The following is a 21,929-nucleotide window of genomic DNA, read 5'->3' on the forward strand; positions in this document are numbered from 1 at the left end:
GGCCGCAGAAATTCGTCTGGCCGCGAGATTCATTCCCATCGATTTAGATCGCATCGCTGCCACAGCCACCTTTTCCGTGCCACAACAGCTTTCCTACGAGCTGCTTGCGGGGGAAAAAATAAATAAATAAAAAAGTATCCAGATGGAAAGCTCGCAAAATCTGGGAAGCGCTTCGCCACTTGTAACCACCGTTCCTCTTCATTTGTCCTTCTCCTTGTCTGGAAAACGCCAGGGCTGTTTTAGCGCTGTTCTGTCAGTTTTTTTATTTAACATTTTTTTTTGTGTGTCAGCCATCTTGTCTTGCGATGCGCCCTGCGGTGCGGGTTTTCTCAGCGATGAACCCGATGGGCGTATTCACAGAGGCCGATTGATTGAGAGCCCGTTCCCCTCTGCCGCAGGTGACTGAGCAGAGACGGACTTGGGCAGGTGTGCATAATGGAGAGCAGCGGGGGGAACATCTCCCACTTCTATAATTCAGCTCCCTCGGAGCCGGGGAAATTGCTGTTTAAATGGTTTCCTTGTATCCCGCTGAAATGACCCTCCCGACAGGCCGCCACCTCTGATTTGAATACAGGATGTGGGATTGTCCCGCGACGGGACCTTACCCACGCCCGATTCAGGTCACTCCCGCGGTTCCTTTGTCCCGTTCCCTTCAGCGCTCAGAACCCGCGTGGCGGGCACATCTTTTTTTTTTTTTCTCGAAGGCCGACTCTTGCGGCTCACGGAAGATTTAATACCAACATTATAACGTATTTTCCGAGCATAACAGAATTTCTCAGCGTTTGACAGCTATCCGATAAGGAAAAATTCAGATCCTTTTAGGGGGAGAAATGTGGCCTCGGCATGTCTGACCTGAAGCGCTTCATCACAGGTATTTTCAGTGTCATGCTGCTGATTGGCTTTTCTATCCATATATTTGGAAAAACAATAAAAGTAAGAATTATGTTTTAAGAGTCAAACTCAATTTTTATTGCTAAATATTAGCAAAAAGTGTCTGACTGTTATGTATGTCCCTGCTGGTTGTGTTTGAATCTGCAAATGTTTGAAAGGAATTGCGTTCCGCTCCGCTAAATTATTGCTTTAATTTTCAGACTTCCGTTCTGTCGTCAAACATGATTCCTATGCCCTGTACCTTGTGAGAACTGGATCCACGGTATAAAATGGTGGCTTATTCCTTTATTTAACCTACCAAAAACAGAAAGCCAAAATCTTGTTGGAATGTAATGTGATTTCAAGGTGGCATCGACCTTTCAGGCCCTGCATTTCCTCAGTGTGCATAAATATCACTGTCATAGAGACTGCTGGAGTTTCATGTCCTCTTCCAAGCAGGATACAGGCTAGCCCCAACAGTAATAAAACCAGGGCCGGATTCCCTTTGGTTTTGTGGTGTAATTCTCATCATTTCCTTTTCTCTCCCTCTGTAGCCCTTAAATATTAGAACGCTCACGGATGACGTGGTAAGGCCTTTTCAGTTTGCTTCTCCACTCCACTAACTGCACGCCCAGGGGTTCCTCCGTACGATAATGCAGCTTCATAACCGCACAAACGGGCGGAGCTACCACACCTTCAGCAACTTGCTGCTCGAACCCGCGTTTTGATTGGTTCAAGCAAGTTGATTGGCAGAAAAATCAACAACTTGTTCTAGCTCCATCCATTATAGGGTTCATGAAACCTTGTTCTCCCAACACTGCTTTCTGTCACTGACCATCACACACACAGCCTGGGCATTTGATTGTGTGAATGCTGCACACACTCAAAAAACAAGGCTTTGTCTCGGATTGATATCAGGATGCAGGCATTATGTTTACGAACTGATAATTGTTTTTTATTCATCCCTTTAACTAATTATACTGTGTGTAATTGAACTCCGTTTACAGTTTAACGTAAATTTGCATGTCATGCTTGTTGAGAAACTGTCTGCACTGCATTGTTTTACATGGGCTTGGTTTGGTCTTCAGCACTGTTGGGAATATGTGAGCATTGTATCTGCGCATTTAGCCATGTTTTTATTTATGTTCCTTGAAAATCCCTGGGATGCTTGTAAAACGGTGATTTTCTCGTGACCCAAATAAATGTTCTTGGATGCTTTCCAGAGGTTTCTGGCTGTGTAGAGGAGGCAGGTTGTGCCAGTTAACGCACAGGCAGAAGGGGCAGTTCAGTGGCCTGGTGTCACCATGAACAGTGTGTGCCTGTGTGCAGTGTACAACACTGCCTCATGCAGACACATCCATCGTGTGTGTGTGTTTCTTTATTCCATTATTTTTGCATTCATGATTTCTACCTTCGTTTTGCCATTTTGTCTGTGATGCCTTTGAAATCCAGGGCTTTCACTTCATTTAAATATCAACTGCAATCAACTTTTCCCGTTTTTCAGGTGATAAGATCTCCCAGTGGGATTCTTTTATTTGCCAACATACAAATGTTCCATCAATCAATCTATCAATCAAGCTTTATTTATAAAGCGCATTTCTTACAGCGGGTGCAGCTCAGTGTGCTGTACGAACATTCACAAGACCGAGCAGACAGGACAGAAATAAATCAAGATAAAAATGATAAAGAATTAGGGCAAACGGCTGCAGTAGTGAAAGTAGTGCAACAAGAAACACAGCAGACAAGCAAGGTCAGATAAATAAGAGTAAAATCAAATAATGTATAAAATCAGAAGTAGTACTAATAAATACAATTAAATAATACAAATAAATAATATTAAATGTTGTAGTAGTAATAATACAAATAAAAAAATATATAAAATTGAATGTGGATAAAATTTGTGCTATAAAACCTAGGTAAGGGCCATGCTAAGATGGTGTATCTTAAGATCTCTTTTAAAAATGTCCACAGATTAATTTGCTTGTGCATTTTAAAGTGCCAAATTCTTTAAAATTGATGCATTTAAATCTAAGTGTGTTGAAATTAATGTTATTAATATGAAATGAATTCATTTCTCTAATATTAGCGGTTTCATTCAGATCATGGTTTCATTTGAATGACAATTTAAATTTCTGTTTCATATTTTCGGTGGCTTTGTTTGATATTGTTTGACTTTCTAAACCTAGTGTTTTTTTTTCAGTCAGACAGACTAAATTAGTCCCAAAATATACTAAAGTAGCAACGTTACATATAGCAGTGCCATGTGAATGACGTGTACAGGCCTTCATGCTGTACATTCCAGCAAAGCCATCCAGAGCCATTGGTTAGTTATCGACTGGAAAAGGTGTCCATGTTGCCTGGATATAAATCTTTAGCTTGAATGGTTGGGGTCACTTCCCTTTCAGTTTGGCCAACTCAGAAAATGTCCACATGATTGTTAAATGGAAAACTGCTCATGTTGTATGGGATCTCTTCAAAGTGAGCATCTAAATTAATTTCTTGGTGATTCATGAAGTTGACCACAACCCTGACCTGTGTATGTTTTCTTTTAATTCATTCACAACAAGCATGCATGTGGGTGGGTTTGTGCTTGCGCGCGTGTGTGTGTGTGTGTGTGTGTGTGTGCGTGTGTGTGTGTGTGTGTGTGTGTGTGTGTGTGTGTGCGCGTGCGCGTGTGTTAGAGTATCAAGCTCATCTGATAAACACTGCCAGCAGGGCTCAAACTCTGCCCCGTACAGCTGAACGGATGCACTGCTGAGCAGCCGATCGACCGACAGGGGTCGCTGTTGCTTGAAGAGTCCGTCCCTGCTCCCATCCCTGCCCACTGAAACCCCCTCAGAGCCAGCTGTACATGGGCCGTGATTGGGGGCTGCCGCCCACAGCCCTCTGGGTGCATGTGAAAGGCTTTGTTTTTAAAGAGCGAATAACAGCAGGGCTTTGTAAATGGCGCCGTTCCAGTCCTTGATCAATGCTGGGTATACAGACACCTTTTCTCTGCACTCAAACCGGAGCACCGTCATATTTATTGGCTTATAAAGCCACGCTTAATCAGCCGGGTCCTTGACAGCCTTCTCGGGGATGGAGTAATTGCATGCGTAATGAAAGGTTTATCTAAGCAGGCGGACGGGCCTGCTCCCGAGGTCAGGCCACCGATGGAGGGTTTAGTTTAGAGGACGTCCAGCCGGCCTGTGGATGAAATACGCCGCGGCCCTTCACAAAGGTGCCTAGCCGAGGCTGGCCGCCCCCTCTGCCGCCGTCTCCTCTTCCCTCTGTCAGGAGGCCTTGTGCAATTAAACATTCACTGCGACCGCGTAACGCAGCGCACCTGAATGTTCTGGACACCGCTATGTCCGGCCGACCCAAGGGGGGCGAGGTGTTCTCCGTGGCTGTGCCGCAGTGCCCAAAAACCGGGCCGGTCTGTCTGCGTGCCGGGCGGGACGGGGTGGGAGGTACTGCAGGTGCTGGTCTCTGACGAACGTTCAGTCCGATGGGGAGGGGGAAGGGGTACTGTGCCAGCCTTTGTGCTGAGAGCAGCTGATTGGGCGATTAGGAGGGAGGGGCTGTTGCTCTTAGGCACTGCTGTTAGTGTCCACATCAGACAACATCTCCAGCAGACAGCATCTATACGGACTCGATTTGCCTGGCCGGGGCCAAGCACATCTGTGCTACATCTGCGTCTTTCACGAAATCATTCTCTTTTTCTCTGCAAACAGCTGCCTTTTCCCACTACGCGTCTCTTCTCACAAATTACAACTTATTGTTGTGCTTCCCTTTTATGGTATTATGCATAATATATTAAATGACTATCTTATTCGGAAAGTGGCTTCATTCTTAATGAATTAATCAGGGAAGGCGCTGCACAATCTTAATCTTTATAGATTAATTTATCTGCCGCATCTAAGTGGCCACTAACAAAGGCAGATGGAGGAGAGGATTGGGTGGATGGAAGAGCGTGCATTGTCTCCTGTACAGAAAAAAAAAAAAATCCATTCTCCAAAACGTGCTGTAGGTGAAGTCGTGAAAGTTGCCTCGGTGGTATTTAATTGAATTGGCATTAGTGTCACAGCAGACTAAGATAATGCACAATGGGAAGACTGGGGTAGAATATCCCTGGAGATAAGGGCCGGCAATTTACCCACCCAATACAAATCAAAAGCCATAAGATGAACAAACTACCTTATCCCCTTCATGCCATATCTCAATCTGCAGTCCCCGCTCCTGCTGCCGCCGGATGATAAAAGCAAATAGTTTTTGACAAGTCTAATCCAATTACAAAATCATTATTGGTGTAATGTTTGATGCCGTCCGCACAACATAAATCAATTTGAGGCTTCTATGCGCTTTATCTTGTTTGCTGTTGCTGTGCGCGGCAGTTACAAAGTAATTTATGGAGGAGGGCATTATGGACAGTTTAGTAACTGTATTGTTTGTGTCGGCTTTGTCCTCTGCCGTTACCGCTCTTCGGTCAGTGTGGGAGCTCTCCTCTGGCCTCTGGAGATCTTCACTGGAAACCACAGATCATCGACGGCAGAAATGAAATCTCATCTTTCGTGCATTGTTGCCTTCGAACACTACAATGGTTAATCTGTGAGTCAAAAGGAAATATTTGCCATAGTCTGTGGTGCTGTGCGCATTTCAAGAATTTGACTGCGAATTGTACATGGTTCTGCCGTACCTGAATTCGTTTTTTTTGTATGTGTACCCAACACAAACATGATGCTATCAACAACTGCTGTATGTAGCTTGCATTTAAGCTTTTAAAGTGAAGTTTTAAATGAGCAGCTGGGTATCATATTGAATGCTGCTTGCAGTGTAAGGCCTATATTTGCATGTTTTTTTTCTGTCCTTGGTTATAGATAGATAGTTTTAGATGAGCTGTGTAGCCTACAAATCACCTTCCCACAGCCAATATCGCACACGCACACACACGCACACGCACACATACGCACACACGCAACACTCATTGAATATCTATATTTTTAATTATGTTGGATGTGAATTTTCAGATTCATTTGTACACAAGGATTATAGAAAATCAACAGTTTTTCAGTCTGTTTACTGGCTGCGTGGTGGAGGAGGTGTAAGGAAAATAATATTTCACTTTCTCTAGATCCCTGTGCAAATGTCTGCCTGCCTTCTGCATCCATATAATGACTGGAGATGTTTATGAAATGGACGGTACTTGAGGCTGGATTTACGGGAGGATTTTATGCGCATCACAGTTTTTTTTTTTTTTTTAAAGCCGAGAGCTCACCGAAACGGCGGGGTTTACTATCAGGTTGTGACGGGTATAATCCCTGTTAGAATTTCCCTTTCTTGTTTCTGGGGATGGAGTCATTGCCCCGCTGCCTTTGGTGCGCACACGGTTTTGAATATGCATTGCTGGGGATTAACTCCGCAGAGCTGCGGTCTGTCCCCTCGGCTGCCGCTGTCGGGGCCGCGTCGCTGCTCGACGCCTGCGGGCTGGGTTCATGTTCCCGTTTCCCCGCAGCTGGACCGCTTCGCCAGTATCCGGATCCCCGGCAGCCGGAAGGAGCGACCGCACCTGGCCCACGTCAAGCACTCCTCCTCCAGCGACTGGCACGCCTCCTCTGAGTTCCAGGACCTCTCCACCAAAATCACCTCCGAGACGGAGATCCTGGCCTTGTTCGAGAAGATGATGGTACGTTTGTGTTAGTCTTCATAACAACTCTGGGTTTATTGGGCAATAGGGTTCAATGTGACCATATAAGGACTGTAGCAATGCAGGAATTAAAAAAAACAACAAAAAACATTTATCCATTCAATAAATTGTCTAGTGCTCAGATTTGTTTAGTTGGCTTACATTTTACCAAAACTCCAACTCTCTAACTATAAAGCTAGCGATGTATTAACATTTAGGTTAATAAGTGGTACTTCGCTATTAAGGTTATAAATGAGGGGTTTTAAAACATGAGCCATGTATACAATGCAGATATTAGGTTTATGTCAGTTGTAGGGACTACAACTTCCACATTCCCACAGGAAAATTCCGCGACGTCCACCACGAATGACGTCTAACTTGGTTCAGCCAATCCCGTAATGGCGGGAGCAATAAACTTTCCCATATAAGAGCAAGACACGTTCTTGGGATCTCTCTTCTGCTTCTTCCCTTTCTTCATTCCCTTCCTCGACGCACCCTTTTTGGCCATTCGCTTCGGCTCATCTGCTCCGAGACTCGGACAGAGGCTGAATGCTGCACAGCGCACTACCAGGCCTACGGACACACCCAGTTACCTCGCGGTAACTTCGTGGCCTTTAGCGAGTGGAAACTGGTGTACGCGGAACGCTACATCAGTTTACTCCTGCAAAGCTCACCAACGAACAACAGCAACAAACTTTTCCACCCGGAAAAAGGACCAGCAAACATCCTTCCAGCAACCGAGTGGACCAGACGACAACGCACGGCTAAGACGGGAACACCCCAGCCTGCGCATCTCTCCAGTACATTCACATTACCATCGCCGCTTCTACAAGGACAGCACGTCTTTTGGATCCAGCAATACGTATGGACTCAGTAAGACAACAAACATTCAGGCACAGCCAGTGTTTAGTTTAGTCTAACTGTGTTTCCATATTTGCCGTCTTATCATTGGAATGTATTTTGTTAGCTATATATGTACGTGAATTGATTCGCCGTTTTTTGCGCATATATAGAGCAAACTACACAAGTAGTCTTCTCACAGCTAACAATAACTAACACACCCACTTTACTTTCCTTTGTTCAAGTGACACGCGCGCCCACACACACGCACACGCTCACATACCCAACTAAATTTCCTTACTAACTTCCCGTTAGTTTATCTGTTCTGTGTTTTACGTTTGTTTAATAAATATATTTTATTAAACCCCGGTGTCCGTTTTGGAATCACAAAGACATGAGAGCCGAGTTAAAGCAGCCTTTCGAAGAACTTCCAACCTTCAGGTTATCGGTATGTTCAATCATTAATATTGGTTATTTTAATTAATTAGAATACTAAATTTGTGGTTGGATATTTCTGATAACAGTAATTTTATGAGACTGATTACTTTTTGCAGTTATACTGCTACATAATATTAACTGGCGCCCCGGTTTCGTAGAGAGTAAAATCCCTACGTTATTTGGCGGCCCGTGCGAGGACCCTACATAATCTGGAGCCCCGTGCGAGGACCTCTACATAGTTTACTCTGAAACCAGTGAGAAATACCCCTCTGCTGTTCAGAGGTGTTGATGGGTACCCTGGTGGTTGAGTCACTCATACAGTGCACTGGGTGGGGTGGCTGACAGCTGTCAGGTGAGTATTACACCAGACCAAAATCCTCAGCTTTCCCAGGGGGACCATGTAATGTGGCCTGGGATTAGTGTCAGATGTCCCTGTTCCAGAGGGACTCGCCCATGCAACACAGATTTGGCTCTGCTCCCAGCACCGATGGTGTCCGTCAGGGTGGGTTAGACACCCGGAGGCTGGAGGAGTCGCCGGGAGGTTGCAGGGTCACATCCCACTTGGTACGCCCTGGTTAAGCTGTCAGGCAGGACATCGTAGGGCTGCCGGCCAACCAGGGGAAAGGAGAATTGGGCAGAGTGTAGGAAATGAGCTTCGTAAATGGGCCCCCTGGGTGGCTGTGGGTAGAGGTGCTCTGTACAGCGACAGGCTGGGTTGCTGAGTCTTGTGCATGGCCTTTGCTGACTGTGGCCAGTCCACCGGGGATGGCAGTTTGGCCAGGATTCCTCAGTTTGCGCCTACATTGGTTCCTCTCTGGGATGCATCTTCAGTGAGAAACCCATTACGCATCCGTTGTTCCATTCATTCCGGCTCTCTCCTGTAGCACTGCGTGGACTGCGGTTCTCGAGTGAGCACATCGCAGGACTCCAGCGTCAGCAGCTCTCCTGTAGCACTGCGTGGACTGCAGTTCTCGGGTGAGCACATCACAGGACTCCAGCGTCAGCAGCTCTCCTGTAGCACTGCGTGGACTGTAGTTCTCGGGCGAGCACATCGCAGGACTCCAGCGTCAGCAGCTCTCCTGGAACGCAGGATCAGGGGCATGAAGGTGCTTACTCAAGAGCCACCGCTACCGATTCCAACCTGGAGAGAAAAGAGGACAAAACAGCTGGAAGCAGTTATTTATTTCCTCTCCTCTCTGTCGTGCCCCTCTCGACCTGAGCCACTCGCAACCACTGGCAATAGAAAGAGTCATAAAGAACAGCGGCGCTGTCTCTCAGCACAAGATGAGATTTACCTCCTCTCGGCCTGACCAGGCTTAACTGGACCCTGCCTGGCTCCCCCGCAACCATCTCACCTCCACCCACCTCTGCCCCACAATCCCCCTCCGTGCGCCCGTCTGCCCACTCTCCCGGTCTGACCCGCGCTGTTCATCAGTCACTTCTGCAAAAGGACAAGATCTTCCTTTTTATTTCTTTCTCTTTCTTATTTTGTTTTATTAGTTTTGTCATCCCCGAGAGAACATCCGTTAAGTACCGGAGTCGTCTTTTCACCTGTTTATTTTTGCTGCGGGGCTTGAAATGCCACGCCTGCAGATTCTCTAGGATCAGGCGGATATCCGCTGCTTCTCCTGGTGAAATGTCACATGAGATTACTGAATTCAGAAATGAGATTACTGAATTCAGGTGCTGGCAGGGAAAAAATAAAATAAAGAAGATAGCCAGCAAATACGTGTTAGGATATGTCAAATATTTTTTTATAAGCATAAGAAAGCAGTTTGTAGTATATGACAAATTCGCCGTGACAGGGCTAGTTTACAGCAAATTGCTGTCTTTTAAGTGTGTATAATTGCTGATTTAGCTGTGGCAAAAATAGAATTGCTTTCATGTAGTTACTGTAGTTGATGGTGGTTTACTGCACTCGTTTGGAGAATGACACTGTTTCTGATGTCATATGAAGTAGACTGCTGGGAATAGAACAGAGAATTAGAGGGTCCTTTTGGTCCTGTCGCCAGACTATTGAGAGAGGGTCCACAGAAAGCAATTTAAAAATCTTATAAACTGATAAATCCCTCATCTAGGTGAACATAATGTGTTGAGATATTAAATTCAATGGCTTCATAATTAGATCAAGCCAAAAGATGGAGGCGGGATGAATGTGGCGCAGAGCCGTGCCGTGTTTGCATTTAACTCCTTCCCCGAATAAAATCGAAGGCAGTTCCCCACCGCATCCGTAGGTTCCGTATTACCAGAAGTATGTCTAATGGCGGTTGAGGAGATGGCACTGCGGATATGAAGTCAGCCCCAAAGCCACGAACGGAGATGTGACTGCTTGTGCCCTCTCGGTTGACTGCAGATTCCACGGCCTGTGGTTCAGTAAAGCCATTTTAGCCTCCGCTCCGCTCCACCATTCACTGCCGCTGTTCTCGCAGCCAATCCTGCTCTTGTCCAGTCCTTGCGGTAGCTGAGCTCATTTTAAACTCAGTGGTTTTTGGAGCCTCCTGGGACTTTCTCATCGACTCTTTCAGAGCTCCTTTCCTGAGCGGAGAAGACTCCGGACCTCGACCCCGGGCGGCGGGTCGGGCCCCGGGCGGCGGTTCGGGCCCCGGGCGGCGGGTCGGGCCCCCGTCAGCCTTGTGGCCGCAGGGCCGAGTGCGCTCTGGCAGAACCGGGGCTCTGTCAGCCCAACAGGAAATATCCACGCGGCGGCAGGGCTAACGTGGGTAATTGATGGTCCTCCAGTGTTTGCCTTCAAGTCCTCCCCCCGTATGTGTGCGCGAGGTGAATGCGTGTATCTGACAGAGGTGTCAGTGCATTGTGACACAGACCTTTAATTGCACAGGCTTATCGTTGTCAGCGCATTGAATGCGCACGTCCTTACGCATGGTGAAGTCTCCGTACTACCGCAGATATACACGCAAGGGTACCGCAGGGTCTAATTAGGCTCTTATCTCGGTTCTTGCCATTGGCCCGGTCACGTCTGTCTGTGTCCAGAGGGTCATTCAGTGCTCATATTTAGATTTCGCCTTGCGGTTGCGCTCTGCTGCATGGACTAATCCCCGTGCAGTCACGCTGTCCAAACGTCTAAATCTGTGCCATGTGGAAGACAGGGATATGTAGAAGGGCTTCTTCTTTCCCTTCAGGTGGGCTGTGTACAGGTGAGATGCGATCGGGTTCGTTTTGTTCCGAGCAGAGCAGCTGAACGTGGGCGAAGCCCTTCAGCTGAATGACAGCATGTTGGGGGATTTGTCTCATCTTCAAAAAGAACACAGTGGATAAAAAGGGAAAAAAGTAGTTTGCTGTACTGCTGAAACTTAATGGCTTCCCTACAAAGCCACCGCAGAGAGATAATTTCGGCTCTTATTACCTTTCTGCCCGTTTCATACTGTTCCCTGTTTGCCCCCTTTCATTCCGTCTGTAGCATCCTGAGGGAGTTCTCTCTAAAATTGTGGCTGCGTGTTCTCCGCTGCGGATCCATCTCGCGCCGTGCCACCGGCCCCTGTCAGAACCTTCCGGCACACGAGCGTGCGAGGGCGGATGAGTAACGTTCCTGACTGAATGTGGCTGGAGAGAGCCCGAGAGGAGGAGCTCTTACTGCCCAAACGATCACTCGATGTTCTTACAGCCTGGCCGTCTGAAACGAAGGCTTCATCTTCCCCCTCCGCTGACTGGAGCTATGTGCCAAACAAGTGCATACCTGCCTGCCTTCCTCCAAATTAATTTCCCCTTTTGTCTATTGCAGACTGCAGCCAGTTAGTATTCTCACCTGAGGTACAGGTCCCTTTCATTTAGATGGAAATGATTTGGGAAATTCAATTTCATTTTCCTAATTGTAATTGACCCAAACATTGGTTCTGCATATAGGTGAATGTTCTGCATTTATTTGACTCTCACCCCACAATTTATTTTTCTTTCACTACAGATTTTCTAAGCCTAATATTGGCTACATGCTGCATTCATCTGTTACTGAGGAAATTCGAAATACTGTACAGTTGTAGAATGTGCATTCTGGCATCTCAAATGTCAGTCCTCATACTTTAGCCCATGCAAACATTGTCTCAAGTGCTGTTGTCCAATCCTGCCTCATCTCAAGGCTTCATTGGCAAACACAGGCTTCACTCCTCATTCCTTGGCTGCTTAAAATATTGATCATGACATGAATGCACAAAAAGAGAGACTGTTGTCTGATTAGCCCTACCATACAACAGTGAGCAGAAAGTGCAACACTACTCTACACACATCAGAAAAGAAAAGGTGAAACCATAGTCAACTGTGGACCCTTGCAAACTGATCCTTAGGCAGACGTGTCTCCTGGTGATGTAGGCTAAAGATGACCTACGTCAACAGCTGGACTTTTCACTACATGATGTAGGCTGAAGATGACCTATGTTAACAGCTGGACTTTTCACTACATGATGTAGGCTGAAGATGACTTATGTTAACAGCTGGACTTTTCACTACATGATGTAGGCTGAAGATGACCTATGTTAACAGCTGGACTTTTCACTACATGATGTAGGCTGAAGATGACCTATGTTAACAGCTGGACTTTTCACTACATGATGTAGGCTGAAGATGACCTACGTTAACAGCTGGACTTTTCACCACATGATGTAGGCTGAAGATGACATGTTAACAGCTGGACTGTTTCCCATGTGGTGTATGCTGAACATGACCTATGTTATGCAGCTGGACTGTTTCCCACGTGTTGTAGGCAGTAGTTACCCCCCATCTTGTTTTCTTTTAAATAAGTAATTGCTGTTGCTAACCGCTCTGCCTCAGAGCAGGGAAGAGGAAGGGGAACCTGTGAGCTGGAAGCTGGGCCCCCTGGCTGCTGGAGGTTTCCTTTTTCAGCCTGAGGTGTTAATTCACACCTCGGCAGAAAGCAAGAGTTTAACCATTTTCATGTAGCAGTTTCCCATGTTGGAGGTAGTAGGTTAATCTATCTTGTTGGGGAGTGTCCGTTGAGTGGCTAGTGCACGTGATACGTCTCTCGGTAGATACCTCGACAGAGCTAGGAATGAATAATCTTTGCCAGCCAATAACATTTGTTAATTTAGTGTACATTATTTGGGAAACATTTAACGAGGCGATTAAAGTTAATATAGCAGCTGTCTTGTGGTGCTGGGGAGGCGTATTGCCTTTGCTAGTCCCAAATTGCATTAATCTTACAGACTTCCTCGTATATGCAAGCAGCACTCATTTGTAAAGACCAATGTCACCTTTTAGACTGGATAATCACCGAATTTCAGAGCAGTCTGTCCAAAGACATTTCCATCTCTACAGAACTGCCAGACCCTGGAATGATCGGTAAGCGGAGGTGGAGAGTGAGGCACAAAAAAACTGTGCACCCCACGCAGACACACGCAGACACACGCAGACACACGCAGACACACGCAGACACACGCAGACACACGCAGACACACGCAGACACACGCAGACACACGCAGACACACGCAGACACACGCAGACACACGCTTCAATGCAGTGTTGCTACAAAGCATTGATTTGAAGACATGTGGCAGTTGTGGTCTTCATGGAGTATACAGGGTCAAAGGGCAAAAATGCCCTCGCAACTCTCAAAATGTCCCTGAAATCACAAAACTACCCTTCTTTTTTTCTTTTTTACCTGCCGGTCACATAAAACATTGACGACTGCAGTGTTTCAAAATGTATAAGTTCAAATTAAATGTGACACTAAATTGTGTCAGCCCACCACAGTTGTGTAGTGTTTTGAGTACTCAAGTTGACTTCTGCAAGCCATCGGCCCCGGACACATTTTGAGGTTACGAAATTCAGTTTCAGTTGCTGGCTATGTCAACATGAATGCGGTTATAGTATTTTAAAACATTATTTCCAGCATCGTGTTAGAGCAAAGCTCTCTGTACGCTGAATGTGAAGCTTGCCGTTAGGTTGATTACATGACGGACACGATAGGAATGAAATGGTTACAATACTCTGCCAAAACTGTTAACTATTGTTAAGCTACTGTTCTAGTAGGTTATATTATTTCCAGAATCAAGTTGGCAAAGCTATATTCTCATTGTGAAATGTAATATTTTTTGTCATTGAAATAAATGTGTTCTAAGCTGTTGATTGTTAGCTAATCAAGCTCAGATATTGTCTTAAGATGAATGTTGACATCAGAAATTCCTGTTCCAAATTTCACTCTTACAGGATTAATCTCTGTATAAATGCAAACTGTGATGCAATTCACATAAAGGCGATTTATAAAATGGCACAGACTTTGTTTGAAGGCTCTCCCCCCCCCCCCCCCTATTGTTTATTTTTCCAGGAGGATATGAACTTAAACGAAGATAAAAAAGCTCCTTTACGGGAAAAGGACCTCAACATGAAAAAGGAGATGGTCGTTCAGTACATCATCACAGCCTCCAAAACGGTAAGCAGCAGATTTAACGACGCTTCCCCCTGCCTTGCTTTCTGTTCTTACTCTGTCTTCCAGCGTCCTTGCGGGTGGCTATGTCCATTTCCTACCTTGGTCTGGGCTACTCTGGTGGGCAATTATGACCGTGTGTTAAACTGCTGAGTAGAGTATGTTAAACTGAACCAGGTTAGCTCATCATAACCCTTTCCCACTGTAGAGCTGAACCAGGCTGGCTCATTATACCCCTTTCCCCCTGTAGAGCTGAACCAGGCTGGCTCATTATACCCCTTTCCCACTGTAGAGCTGAACCAGGCTGATGAAGATTTTAAGATTTCAATCTCAATGGGGTCTTCCTGGTGGAAAAAAGTATGAATTAAAGGCATCTTTTTTAGCTGCACAGCAAAGTAAATCTAAAGTAAATACATAAATACAACCCTTAACACATGCTCATTAGCCCAATAATGGCTCACTATCTCATAAGCTAGTACTACCATTATAGCTTGCAAAAATGCAATATGTAACACTTAAGGAACCCTAGTATTAATAAGAATAAAGTGGGGTTATTTGTAACAATAAAGGGTTTAAGGAATCTTTCATGTAAAGTGAAGACCAATGCACTGCCTAATCTGTATGAATTTCAGAAACGCAGAGTGGTCTGAGTGCTCTCGTATTCTTGTCCAGCGCTGAGAATGAATTTCCCAGCATTGAGCATGTTTGTTCAAACATCTTATTAGCGTGGTTACAAAGGGAATTATTTAATTTTCCAAGATTGATAAGGACCCCGCGAGTGTTTAATGTTGTCCGGGCTGAATATCTAATGTCTCTTCCCCATACCTTTTTACGGCATGGAAATGCCATAAAACCCCCCTTTGAGACCCGCAAAGGTGCATCAAAAACATTTTAAACTGAAATGAATCGTTGCGTCTAATCCTCTCCCTGCCCGGCCCAGCTCTGTCTCTGCCTCCAAACTCCATTGAAAATCACCAGTGAACGGGGAGCATTTAATTATCCTGCAGTTTGCACTCGTCTTTAGGGAATTTAATTATTTTTGTGTGCTGTGAGATTGGAGGATCCACGGTATCCTCTCTTCATGTATTTTGAAGGGTAGAAAATGTTCTGATGTACGCTCTCCAGACCAGCTCTTCTCCTTCCTCCTTTGTGAGCGCAGATTTTCTCCTTGAAAGTTTGTGGCGCGGCGATCAAGGGTGTAGGGGAACTCGAGCCTCAGAAACTCAACGTCATTCGGCAGTCATTTACTGCCAAATAAATAAATAAATGCCGCATACAGTACATCGATTTCAATTACCCTCCGGGACATAAACCTTTACAAGACTCTGGTAGTGAATGGGAAAAAAAAAAAAAAAAACACAAAGCGGGAACTTTTGATAAATAAATGCATTTAACATTGATTAGAAATGGTTTAAAATGCGATCCGTCAAATGCGGTAAATTGTGTAATGCAATCAATAAATATAGTTCAGGATTTTCATCAGGTAGGAAGTATAAAAAAAATAAATGAAAAAAACGGCAAACAAAGGTTTTTGTAGCTGGAAGCTCGATGCCCCGGCCGTATCAGCCAATGGGAGAGCGGAGGGGAGGGTCTAGCTTTGGCAGTGACAGAGAACAGCAGTCTACAGTGTCCCACCCTGTTTCTCCATGATTCGACAACGTACTCCGATGTGACGGCGGCATGAAAGGCAGGTGTGTCTCTGCCCCCCGCTGTCCCAGAGGCCTCTGATTTATTGAGTCTGACTCCTTACCTGTTCTGAGCTCCAGTACTCACCCCCCCTCCGGCAGGAATAAGAGCTTTTGATTTTTTTCCCCACCCGTGTCTACAGGGCTTTGCTTGTGTGACCCTCACGCCTACCACAGACGCGACGGTCCATCAACAAAAAAATTAAAAGGGGGAAAAAAAAAAATCAATAGCTCAGAAATGCAGTAGAAAGGATGAAGTGAAGCATTGCTGGTGTGAAATGGAAAGCTTGGTAACTGTGTTTAGAGACTACCTGCACGATGAGAGAGGCAGGGAGCTTCAACAACAGCTGAGCAGGATGGCCGTTGTGACATCAGATGATGTTCCCTGATGTTGCAGTCAGATGATGCTTGCTGATTGCAGGGGGGGGGGGGGGGGTCATTGTCACATAAGATGGTGTTGTCTGATGGTGGTGTTATTGCGTTATCAGATGTTAACTGATTGTGGGGGATGCTGTAGGATCTGAGATAATTGTGTTGGTATTATAGTGTCAGCGGGCGTTTGCTAGTTGTGCTGTTAGGGCGACACCAGATAACATCCTTGAGTGCCGATACATTTCTGCAACCAAAGTGCAAACCCTGCCTCTGAAGAGTGGCATTTTTTACATCGAATTTGAGAGATGCCAAGAAGATTGAATATTGTAAAGTGCTGTAAATCGTGGTGAGATGAATGAAAGTCAAAGGGGAGCGGCTGTCCATTTTCACTATCTCCGTGGTCTTCATGGTTTCGGCGCAGTCATGGGGACAGAGCATCAGGCAGCGTCACAATGACGCACACCCACCAGTGCGACTTTGGGCTTTGCGTGACGCTTGCCAGGTGATTTTACAGAACCAATACGACCAGGGACACCGATACCTTGACACATGAATGGCAACAGCAATCTGTGAGGAAACGGCAGCCAGCCTACGATGACAGGCTAATTCCTCTAGGCCTGTTCCAGGAGCGGGAGGTGACATCCGGAGGATGGGCCCCTCCACCCCCGGCCTCCTCTCCGTAATCTGCGTTTCCTCTCCAGCACCAGGGGCCATTCCTCTCCCGGGCTGTAACTGCACACTCAGAGCGTGCACCGACAGGCCAAATAGACTCCATAAAGCACGGAAATAGCTTTGACTTTGCAGCGGAAAGCGGAGCTGGCTGCAGCCCGAGCCATTTATTTAGCTGCCCCTTTTTTTTATTTATTTTTTTAGGAAATGATTTCCGGTCCCGTTGGGTGACGGCGGGCCGGGGCGTGGCGCAGAGGTCAGGGCGAGTCTGATTAAGCCGCTTCATCGCCTCCGTCTGATCCGCCCCGGTCCGCCAGGTCCGCCCCGTCTGTGGAGCCCCGCGCGCTCTCCCTTCCTGCTGTGCCCACCCTTACACCCTTTCAGCCCCAAATGCACCTTCTCCACCTGCTACCCTTTCAACCAATCAAAAGCACTGCTATGCTAGTGTTTTGAGCCCCGATTAAAAGCCTACTACATTTTCTCGGCCAAAGCCAGAACCCCTTTGGGATTTGGGTGGATCCACTTCATACTGGGCTTGGGACTGAAAGGGTTGAAAGGGAGGACCTGCGGGCCCACGTCTTATTTTCATGTCAGTGACCATGACACTAGCCAAGATGGGAAGTGATTTCAAAATGCCAACACCAGGACGGGAGTCGCTTGAATAGCCTCACTGTGTACCGTGCTCACGTGCGCACACCTTCTTAACATGCACTTGTTTCTATCCCATTTGAAGAATTTGTGGAATTCAGTGATATGGATTAATGTGTGTGTTTATTAGCACACATTTACCTGAGCGGGCAGGATGACGGTCAGGAGATCTTTGGAGAGCCCTGGTGCGGGCTTCAGCGCACAGTCTGCCATTCCGGCTCAGTCCTCTCAGCGCCTGTTTGTCCCCCTGGGTGAACACCACTTTTCTGCACCGACTTCATTAGGGCTGACCTAGTAGTTGTTTTATTTATTTATTTATTTATTTATTTATTTCCCTCTCTACTTCCAAGATAAATTGGACAAGCGCACTGTGTATAGGAATTTGACCCCAGCAATGTTTGGTCAAGGTCACAATGTTGATAGCCACGTGAATACATTTGGCCTTCAGACTGGAGGGGGGGGCGCACCCACCCCACCGCCCCCAGCACGCTGTGAAGTGACTCAGCCTTTAATGAAGGCTATAAGGAACGATGAGCTGGATGCAAGTCTGGCTGCGTGTTGTGGGTAAACAGGCTGTTTGCAACAGATGAGTTCGGCGCAAGTCTGACTGACTGTTAAAATTATGTATAAGCTGTGGGTAAACGGGCTGTTTCCAACTGTCACCATAATATATCATAAAATATACACTGAATTCCAATGTGGAATTATGCAGTAAGTGTGAGCTTAAGCAGGCAGCAGTTGGGAGTTTTTATGCTCCAGGGGTCCTGATTGACTCCTGGATTCATGGCTGAACTCTGGGGCACCTCGCCTTACCTGGGCGGTACTTGACGAAGCAGGATTACTGCTGTTAGCTGGATAACTGCGCTGATCAAAACCCAGAACAGCTCTTTGTATTTCAGACTGTTCCTGATTTGAGAGGGTTCTGGGTTTTACTCGGTGCAGTTATCCAGCTAACTGTGTCAGCCCGCTTTACCTGGATCAGCCCGCTTTACGTGGATCAGCCCGCCTTACCTGGATCAGCCCGCCTTACCTGGATCAGCCCGCTTTACCTGGATCAGCCCGCTTTACCTGGATCAGCCCGCTTTACCTGGATCAGCCCGCCTTACCTGGATCAGCCCGCCTTACCTGGAGCAACCCCGCCTTACCTGGAGCAACCCCGCCTTACCTTGAGCAACCCCGCCTTACCTTGAGCAACCCCGCCTTACCTGGATCAACCCCGCCTTACCTGGATCAACCCCGCCTTACCTGGAGCAACCCCGCCTTACCTGGAGCAAGCCCGCCTTACCTGGATCAACCCCGCCTTACCTGGAGCAACCCCCCTTACCTGGAGCAAGCCCGCCTTACCTGGAGCTGCCGGAGCCGCTATGAGCACAAGCACATGAACATACATGCCAAAAAAACTAAACAAATGGAAGTCCTATGACAAGTCCTATTTACCAAACCGATGATATTCGCTGAATAAAGGGATGAAACTGGAGTGTTGCCAACAACATCAGGATATCATATTGAATTTTCGCCCTCAGGCTCTTCACTGAGGTGGGACAACTTGGCATAAAAATTTAGTTTTATGTTTAAATGCCTGTTAAAAACAAACAAGCCACAAAAAAGCAAAGGTAATGTAAGCTGCACACACTCCCTGTACGAGCGGGCGTGTTGAGGGCCGGGATGAGTGCGCTGGTTAAAATGGATGGCGTGCTCTGCGGATGAGCGCGGCAGCGGTGGGTCCCTGGAGAGCAGGTAGCGGGCCAGGCTCCTCAGGGCTGTTTCATGCTCCTCATTATGGGCAGGGACAGAGCCGGCCCTCCGCTCCGGACCCCAGAGACCGCGCCACCGCCTGACCGGACCCGGCCCGTAGCACAGCCGTGGAGCACTGCGCGACACCCAATCCGTCTTTCCCTTTCAGTGTCCAAATGGCCATTTACTTTGCATTTCACAATGGTATTGCAGGAAAATGTACATATGTAAAGGGGCGCAGGTAATCAATACGTCAATAATGCAAACAATACAAAGCAGGAGAGCTGGTGAGGTTCGGAGCGGAGCGTGCAGGAAGCCAGGCACCGCCAGCAGATGGCAGTGTTCCCCTCCAGATGCCTGGGAGAGCGGGGGAAAGCGCTTTAAGAACTTAAGCTCGGCTTGGGGACTTTATGAAGCACAGCTGCCCTGGATGTGAAGGCTTAAGCGCGTGTTGGCTCCTTGTTTCACAGATCATTAGTACCGGGGGTCCCCAGATAATGATCTCGGGGTGACGCCGCTGTCCTGTCGGAGACGGGAAGAGAGTCTGAGGATGGGCACGCCTGCCGTCCGCAGCCCGTCTCTCTCGCCCGGCCGTAGCCCCGTCACTCAGCACACAGTGGGCCTGGGAAGAACGGGAATATTCAGATTTAACCGCGTGATGAAATGTGCTCGGGACCGAGCCCAGCCCCCTTCCGCTACAACACCTGCCGCCTTTGCCTTGTTCCTGCGTGTTTAAGTGATTATGATAACCTTCAGAAACGGGGCCTTCCGCACTTTCTTTAATGCAGATTTTCCCGTAGAGGAGACTTTCACATTGGCCACAAATCACCCCTGTAAAGTTTAATCTCCCTCTATTTTTTTGGCTCCCCCTCACACTTGAGCGGCTGTAGGTCGCACGGCGAAGAAAAGCGGTTGCGCCGTAGCCTTGCTTTCTGAAAGCCCCCCTGGCTGCCCTTGATGATAGATGTGTTCTACAGGAAGCTCTCCCGCTCCACACAGCCTGCGTGAACCCGGTTCACCGCGCTCGGAAAGTGCGGAGGATGGTGCTGGGCGCTTGGCCCAGTTACTGGAGTTTAGCTTTCTCTCCTACAGCTTTACATGGGCCGGTTACGTTCAGAGTCGGAGGTTTGGACCTCCCTCTGCGTCCGCTGCTTCTGCCCCTTTGGCTCTTCCCTCCTCTGGCCTGCACTGCTGAATTATGGGCAGGGTTTCCATCAAACATTTAATACTATCGTGGTTATAGGCCAGTGACCTATAGATATTGTACACTCAGTGAGCACTATTAGGTATTTATTTGACTTCTTTTTTTAGTCTCAAGTCTTCTGCTATAGCCTATCCACTTGGAGGTTTCACACGTTTTGTGTGTTCTGCATACCACTGTAACGTGTGGTTATTTGCGTTACTCTCACCTTCCTGTCTGCTTCGACCAGTCTGGCCCTTCTCCTCTGACCTCTCTCATTAACAATGCGTTTGTGCCCACGGAACTGCTGCTCACTGGATGTTGTTATTTTTCACACCATTCTCTGCAAACTATAGAGACTGTTGTGCATGAAAATCTCGGGAGATCAGGAGTTTCTGAGATTGTGGGTGCCACCTTGTCTGGCACCAACAATCATTCCACGGTCAAAGTCACTTATATCATATTTCTTCCCCATTCTGACATTTGGTCTGGAAAACAGCTTAACTTCCCGACCGTGTTTGCATGCTTGTATGCATTTAATTGCTGCCACATGATTGGCTGATTAAATATTTGCATTAACACGCTAGTGTACAGGTCTACCTAATAAAGCGATTCCTGAGTGTATGTGTGTGATGTTTTTTTTCTTGATTAATCAGAACATCTATTTGCAGACCCTGGAGGTCTCCATTGCTGAGGAGGCTGGGTATGGGATGAGGGATTTTTGCACTGTCAGACAGGCTGTCAGGCTGATGGCACGAGAGGATGTTTGAGTGGCCCCCAGAGACAATTAGGATCTGGAGATCAGTATTTCCTGATTAATCAGGACAGATACCATTTGTGCTGTGCGGAGCTGTGGTGAAAGACACTGGCAGCTGCATGAAGCAGCTCCCTCATTTCAGCGCTTCCTGCTTTATTTCCTTTGGCGTGCGCGGAAAGGAAAATGTTCCTCAGCAGCTATGTGTGTTTTCTTGGTTTCTCTACAGTGCTATGAGTGTGCACGCATTTGCATAATCTCCTTTAGTGACGATTAAAAGAACACGTCTTCTTGCTGAAATTAAATTTGTAAGAGAGGTTTTCTGGTTCGCTTCACGTCTCCCATGTTCGTCTTAGGGTGCGAGTGTTCTGTCCAAGCGAAAAATACCATTGTATTTCTCGTCTCTAACTATCAGGGAGAATCTCTGGTTGAGGGTATTGATGTGGCAGATATCAATAACTGGATGCGTGTGTTTTTTGGTGGAACTGAAAAAAGGTACTTGCGCGATATTGATGGGTAGAAGTTCTGGTGCTCTTCTGTTGCATATAAATGGTCAACTGGTCCAACTGGTCAAAGCTGACAGGAAGGTGACAGTAAGGCAAATAGCTACACATTACAACAGCGGTACTCAGAAGAGCATCTCTAAACACACAATGCATCAAACCTCTGTGTGGATAGGCTACAGC

At 46.9% G+C, this 21,929-nt stretch overlaps 1 protein-coding gene across 2 annotated transcripts in view; it reads left to right on the forward strand.

Moving 5' to 3' along the window:
* Positions 1-21,929, forward strand: part of LOC133116456 (protein diaphanous homolog 3-like) — a 354,934-nt gene that overhangs the window by 40,405 nt on the left and 292,600 nt on the right. For both annotated transcript variants that reach the window (XM_061226003.1, XM_061226004.1), the window contains exons 2-3: positions 6,362-6,532; positions 14,103-14,207. In XM_061226003.1, the coding sequence (XP_061081987.1) occupies positions 6,362-6,532; positions 14,103-14,207 (276 nt within the window). The remainder of the gene's footprint in view (positions 1-6,361; positions 6,533-14,102; positions 14,208-21,929) is intronic.

The sequence above is a fragment of the Conger conger genome, chromosome 17 (assembly GCF_963514075.1).
Source record: "Conger conger chromosome 17, fConCon1.1, whole genome shotgun sequence".
Taxonomy (NCBI): Eukaryota; Metazoa; Chordata; class Actinopteri; order Anguilliformes; family Congridae; genus Conger; species Conger conger.